The sequence below is a fragment of the Choristoneura fumiferana genome, chromosome 28 (assembly GCF_025370935.1).
Source record: "Choristoneura fumiferana chromosome 28, NRCan_CFum_1, whole genome shotgun sequence".
Classification (NCBI taxonomy): Eukaryota; Metazoa; Arthropoda; class Insecta; order Lepidoptera; family Tortricidae; genus Choristoneura; species Choristoneura fumiferana.
The window spans coordinates 6,209,568-6,216,392 of NC_133499.1; the positions used below are offsets into that span (position 1 = coordinate 6,209,568).

A 6,825-nucleotide genomic window follows, 5' to 3' on the forward strand; every position below is an offset into this window, starting at 1 on the left:
TCACCCAGCGTGATTTTATCACACAAATCAATCGTCTTCGTTTTTGGCCATACTAAGACACTGCACATCTGACCAGACTTGGAATTGTACATTAATAATAATGCAACAACTGCGGAGGTATCGGCGATATAGACCATTTGATTTTTTCCTGTCCGGCATACTCTTTGGATAGTTAATCCTGGCTAGTGAAGTTAAAGTGTATCATCAGCTAACGACCCCTCCGCCGCCTCAGTGAATTGTTAAAAAATGTGGACTGTTTTATACCAATCTTTAAATATATTAAATACTTTCAAAGAACTTTGACATTACAGTGAAATGTGAAACATACTCTGATGCTCCGATTAACGATTAGTACCTCTGATGTGAAAATAAAAAGTTGTGAAGTGAATGACTTACGTGACGTGAGTTTAATAAATGGTGTTACAATAAAGAAATAACTGATATGACACAAGAAAATAAAGACTTGGCTTAAAGGTCTAGTAACAGGCCATAAAATTACAAAAAAAAAAAAAAAAATCTTGCTTCAGCTCCGACTCTGTGAATTGTGTGTTTCAAAATTAAATTTATTTTAATTATAAAAAGGCCTTTTCCTGGACATAAAATCAGTGCACAACAAACTAAACCTGCTCTACATAATGGTCCTTCGATAGTGATAAAACAAAACCAGTGAAAAGTGCTCGAAAAAACCAATTACCAATTCAGAGTTTTCATACGGAGCTGCGATACAAGGGCAGCCATCTTGTCGATCATCACGCGATCGCCGCCAAGATTCTCGGCCGTGGTGACCCGACGAGCAAGCACGATCCTGTCAGTGGGCAAAAGGAAGCGCAATATCGTACTCTCAAATACGACGCGGAAGTACGCAAGCCATCCCGCTTTCAATACATAGGTGCGAGCAGTGCAACAGAGACGCCGCGCCTCGAAACTTAATACGACGCAAGCCATCCCGCTTTCAATACCTAGGTGCGAGCAGTACAGCAACACCAGCAGACGCCGCGCCACGGGAGCACACGTCGCAAGCCATCTCGCTTTCAAGCTATAAGCGCAAGCAGGACAGCAGGCACGCTGCATCGAAGCCGAAACCTGCGCGCGCAACCAAGAAAGAACGACGACCGACCGACGCAAGCGACGACATTTTGTTTTGTCATTGTTCGTTCATCCTCGTTACGTTATATTACTTCTATTTTCAGTTTTTAGTTATAAAACGTATCGTTGCGAAAAGTGTAGTCGTAATTTGTTATTGTTAGAATGGAAAACCAAGAAAGTCTTATTAAACAACTTAAGGCGTCCCGGGGATACGCCAAGGCGTCCATGACGCGCTTGTATAGTTTTGTTTTAAATGCGGAAGATGTAAAACTCACAGACCTTTCAATATTGCAAGCAAAACGGTCTCGCTTAGTGGAATTATTTAAAGAGTACGAGAGCTACAACAAACAGATCCTCGCTCTCGATGAGAAGGATCCCGAAGATGTGGCCGAGATCGAAGGCAAGTACTTCAAAATTTTGACTGTCCTCAACGACGCGGTTATGGAAAAGTCCTCCCCTAATACGAGTACATCTACTTGCGCATTTAAGACAAAATTACCTACGATCCAAATTAATACTTTCACGGGGAAATATAGTGAGTACATGCCATTCATTAATCTGTTCAAAGCAATTATACATAACGATAGATCCATAGATAATGTACAAAAATTGTATTACTTGAGGTCATTCTTACAAAAAGAACCTTTAGATTTGATCAAAAATCTCCCGTTCAATTCTGAAAGCTACGACGAAGCACTGAATTTACTCAATAGTAGGTATAATCACACCTCTAAAATCATAAATGAACATATTAATTCACTCCTTGATTTGAATGCCATTTATAAATCAACACCAAGTAATATCAGGGAGTTTGTATCCCAAGTAAAGCAGTGTTTAGCCTCACTAAAAAACCTAAATGTCAAAACTGAAACCTGGGACCCTATTATATTGGCTATTTTATATCGTAAACTAGACTCGTACACCTCACGGGCATATCAGCTCGAGCGAAGCGATGCTGCCGATCCTACAATCGAAGACTTCCTGCTGTACCTGGAGCGGAGAGCCTTGGCATTGGAAAATGTTGAGCCGATGACGTCGGGCAAAACTCACCACCGGGCAGCAGTGGTAAATGTAGCTGCAGCATCGGAGTTCAAGTCCTGCAAACACTGTAAGTCTAATCATAGATTATTTGAATGCAATAAATTTAAACTTCTGCCTTGTGATGAAAGAATTAAAATTTGTAAAGAAAATAACTTATGCAATACTTGTTTGAACAATCACCAAGGCAAATGCAGATTTCATTTCCGGTGCAACATTTGCAAACAAGCTCACAATACTTTGCTTCATCCGGAGGTATCACAGCCTGTCTCTTTACTTTCAAATACAGATTGTGACAAAATTTTAATACCGACTGTCAAAGTCAAACTTTTTAGCCAGACCGGTCAGGAGGTCCATGTAAAAGCTATACTGGACTCTGCATCGCAAGTGTCTCTGGTAACAAATAAATTGATTGATGTCCTAGGGCTCAGCCCGAAGACCGAAAATACTACAATTATAGGGGTCAGCAACACAAATAATGCTGCGAGGTATTCAATTCCCCTCAAAATATTTTCACTGGCTTCACCATACAAGGTGACAATTAATTGCCATGTGCTTGAAAAAATTACCTGTAAACTCCCACAATTCAAGGTCGACCTGGAGGCTTTAAATATTCCTTCAGATTTGAAGCTGGCTGATGCAGAATTTCACATTCCATCGGAGATAAACATGCTCATAGGTGCCGACATATTTTTCAGACACTGCTGCCAGATCAGCCAGCGCCTCAGCGCCCGCCGCGGCAGGCTGCTGAGCAACACGCGCCGGGGCAGCAGCACCAGCACCAGCATACGCAACCACGCTTCGTTAACACTAAATTCGGCCACATCATAGCAGGAGCTTTACCTAGGCAAACCAACTCCAAAACAAGTAAGGTGTCGCTTTTATGTCTCGACTGCAATTCCGACCTTAATGAAAATTTAAAAAAGTTTTGGAAAACCGAAAGCATTCCTGAAGTTTTTAATGAAAGCATTCCGGAGCATGAATTATGTGAGAACATTTTTCAAAAAACTACTTTACTAAAGGACAACCAGTTTCAGGTCGATTTACCTTTAAAATTGCCTTTAGACGAAATTAATAATGCTCTCGGCAACTCTTTTGACTATGCATACTATAGGTTTCTTAGCCTCGAAAGGAAATTGCATAAGAGTCCATATTTGCTTTCCGAATATGAAAAGTTCATTAATGAATACATTGAATTAGGACATGGGCATTATATTGACTTCAGTTCCTTAGATTTGAAAAACGATCCTTTATATTTCATGCCGCACCATGCTGTAATAAATGAAAACAGCAAGAGCACGAAGACCCGCGTTGTCTTTGATGCCTCTATGCAGACTGACAAAAAGATATCATTAAATGACCTTTTACTGAATGGGCCTCTTGTCCAAAAGGAACTGTTTGATATAATGCTCCTGTTCCGCTTAGGTGAATTTACATTCTCCACTGATATACGCCGAATGTTCAGATGCGTAAATATAAATCCGCAGCATGCTTGCCTGCAAAACATTCTATGGAGGTGTAATGTAAATGAACCTATACAATGTATACAGCTAGATACCGTTACCTACGGTCAAAAAAGCTCGAGTTTCCTAGCAACGCGTTGTCTGCATGAACTAGCTGTTAATTATGAAAATGAGTTTCCTTTGGCTTCATACATTTTAAAAAATTGCACTTACGTTGACGATGCCTGCTTTTCGCACTCCGATTTGAATATAGTTGCGGAAGCCAAGCGGCAATTATGTGAACTATTAAGCAGAGGAAATTTTTATACTCATAAATGGGCTTCAAATAATTCTCAAATATTAGAGGGAATTTCCCCAGACAAACAACAATTTGACGATTTAGATTTTCAAAAAAATGATTTATTTATGAAAACATTAGGATTGACACTTAATGTCAGTAAAGATTGTTTTGTGTTCTCTTGCCCAGAACCGTTTAACCAAGAATATCCTACTAAAAGGCAAATACTAAGTTACATATCTAAATTTTACGATCCTCTTGGATTTATGTCGCCTGTTTTAGTCAAAGCAAAATCCTTTATGCAAAAACTTTGGTCAGAAAAAATTGACTGGAACGAAGTTCCATCTGATCCATTGCGACTCGAATGGCTTTCATTTGTACAAAAATTAACAGATATGAAACCTATAACTATAAACAGAAACATAAAAGTTCCCAACAACGCTAGTGTGGTGCAATTGATAGGTTTTGCTGACGCTTCGAGCACGATTGGTTATGGCTGTGCTGTATATCTTCGAGTGGTTGACGACTCTGGTAACGCTTCACTTACCTTACTATGCTCTAAGTCACGAATCAACCCTCGCAATCAAGATACTATCACTATACCGCGCTTGGAGTTAAATGCAATGCTTCTACTCGCAAAACTAACAAACAGAGTCTATGACACGCTAAATCTTAAAATTAACATACAAGGAGTTTATTTATTTGCTGACTCACAAATTGCACTCGCTTGGGTCAATACAGAACCAATAAGATTACAAGCTTACGTCGCGAATCGCGTGCGGTTGATTCGTGAACTTACCGCTAGATGGCGCTGGCTGTACGTGGCCACCGATGACAACCCAGCTGACTACGTGAGCAGAGGCGCAGATCCAGACGAGTTGCTTCAACTAACCACTTGGTGGAATGGCCCAGGTTTCCTGCAAAACGGTAAATACGATTTTAATAAAAATTTTACCAAGCCACCCACAGATGACTTACCTGAAATGAAGAAAGCATTTTCTAATGCCAAGGTATCCCTGGTCACGCAGCAGGAAAGTAATTTTTTTGGTTTCCTAGAAAAAATCTCAGATCTTAATAAAATGACCCGTATAATGGCCTATATAATGAGGTTTTGTCACAATATTAAAAATAAAAACGCGCGCAAGTCAGGTACCGCGCTATCTCCCACTGAACTGCAAGGGGCCTTAAATAAAATAATACAACACGAACAGAGCATTCATTTCAAGGAAGAAATTAATTGTTTAAAATTAGGAAACGAAAATGTCAAAGGTGCGTTGAAACCACTTCATCCCTTTATTGATAAGGACAACATGCTTCGAGTAGGCGGTCGATTAGACAAATCTAAAGTTTCTTACTCGCAAAGACATCAAATAATTTTGCCCAAGCAATCTCGAATAACCAATCTCATAATTTACCATGAGCACATAAGATTGTTACACGCCGGTGCAAAACTTCTGTTATCTAGCTTGAACCAAAAATATTGGGTAACAAATGGGTATAACCATGTAAAAACATTTGTAAACAAATGCTTGCTTTGTTACAGGATGAAGGCGCAGGGTACAAAACAATTGATGGGTTCTTTGCCACCTGAACGAGTCACAGCCTGCCGACCTTTCCAAAAGATAGGCATAGATTTCGCGGGTCCAATTCAAGTCAAAAAATTCGCGCATAAGGAGAGCTCTTCAAACAAAAGGTTATATATGTGTGTTTGTCTGTTTTGTAACAAAGGCCATCCACTTGGAGCTCTCCTCCGATTTGAGTACTGATAGTTTCATGGCCTGTTTTAAACGCTTTATAGCGCGACGAGGTTTGCCTACAGACGTGTTCTGCGATAACGGAGGCTGCTTCAAGGGGGCAAAGAACACATTGGTTGAGTTGTACCACTTGCAAAATTCGCAAGACCACAAAACACAGGTACTAAATTATTCAGCACAACAAGGAATAGCCTTCCATTTTGTACCTAGTTATTCGCCTGTGTTTGCGGGTCTTGCAGAATCTTCTGTGAAAAGCATGAAATTTCACTTAAAGAGAATTATACAGAATTACCTTTTAACATATGAACAATTAAATACCATATTGTGTCAAATTGAAGCCGTCTTAAATTCTAGACCTTTATTACCTGTAACAGCTGATGATGTCAATAGTTTCACTTACCTTACTCCAGGAAATTTTTTGATAGGGACTGCGATGACTTCTTTTCCTGAAAGAAATACCATAGATATACCTGTAAGTAGACTTAAATTTTGGGAAATTTGTAATAAAGTAAAAGGTCACTTCTGGAACATATGGCACAAGTACTATCTAAACGCCTTACAATGCCGTCCCAAATGGCGCGATACCATGCCAAATGTTAAAGTTGGTGCCTTAGTGATAATGAAGGAGCCTAATGCCCCTCCCTTAACGTGGCCCATGGCCAGAATTGTAAAAACTTACCCAGGTCCAGATGGCTTAGTTAGGGTAGTAGACCTCGTAACACCCTGTAAGAAAGTTTATAAGCGTTCTCTAAGTGGCTTTGCCGTGCTGCCTTTAGAATAATTTTATTTTTTAGTTATGATAACACTATCACTCTTGAATAGTTCTATAAGAGTAAGATCTTAGAATAAGTAACAAAGAAACAAATGTAACCTTGTTACAATATAATATAAGTAAATATATTGCTTACAACATGTAGCACACCTATTAATTTCATTTGAATTAATGATTAAAAAAAAAAAAAAATAAAAAAATATCTTTTTTTGGTTTGTTTAAAGAGTTTAGTTTTTTTTTTGATTCATTGAAACTTATTGTTCTGTTTTACTACCTAATTGTGAGGTCTGCCTCTCAGAACCTTTTAAGTTTATAATGTGTATAAACAAGAATAATAATATACTCTAATATTATATAAATATAACTTTAAAACAATGGTATTACAAACATTCTGGGTGGTGACAAAAATCCCTTTTGATAATTAATCCCATTTAT

The 6,825-nt window shown here is 38.8% G+C and overlaps 2 protein-coding genes across 3 annotated transcripts in view; one reads left to right on the forward strand and one right to left on the reverse strand.

Annotated features, from left to right (window-relative positions):
* The window catches only part of LOC141443763 (probable multidrug resistance-associated protein lethal(2)03659), a 12,942-nt gene extending 11,918 nt beyond the window's left edge, over positions 1-1,024 (reverse strand). Inside the window, exon 1 of the mRNA XM_074109111.1 lies at positions 977-1,024. Coding sequence (XP_073965212.1) covers positions 977-1,024 — 48 coding nt within the window. The remainder of the gene's footprint in view (positions 1-976) is intronic.
* On the forward strand, positions 566-6,559 carry LOC141443862 (uncharacterized). Of its 2 annotated transcripts, XR_012453082.1 has the most exons (3): positions 566-2,194; positions 2,823-2,991; positions 4,670-6,559. XR_012453082.1 is itself a non-coding variant. In XM_074109225.1 (2 exons), exons 1-2 carry the CDS (start codon positions 1,249-1,251, stop codon positions 2,873-2,875), a joined length of 999 nt encoding a protein of 332 aa, XP_073965326.1. In that variant the 5' UTR covers positions 566-1,248; the 3' UTR covers positions 2,876-4,401. The 2 variants fall into 2 exon arrangements, 1 of the variants encoding a protein (XP_073965326.1); XM_074109225.1 differs by lacking the exon at positions 4,670-6,559 and having other exon boundaries at positions 2,823-4,401.
* The last annotated feature ends 266 nt before the right edge of the window (positions 6,560-6,825 follow it).

Bases quoted from the DNA above. Each gene is read 5' to 3' on its own strand.
- LOC141443862 (XM_074109225.1), top strand. From the start codon at position 1,249: ATGGAAAACCAAGAAAGTCTTATTAAACAACTTAAGGCGTCCCGGGGA. The intron at 2,195-2,822 runs GTAAGTCTAATC...CATATTTTTCAG, and splicing joins GTTCAAGTCCTGCAAACACT to ACACTGCTGCCAGATCAGCC.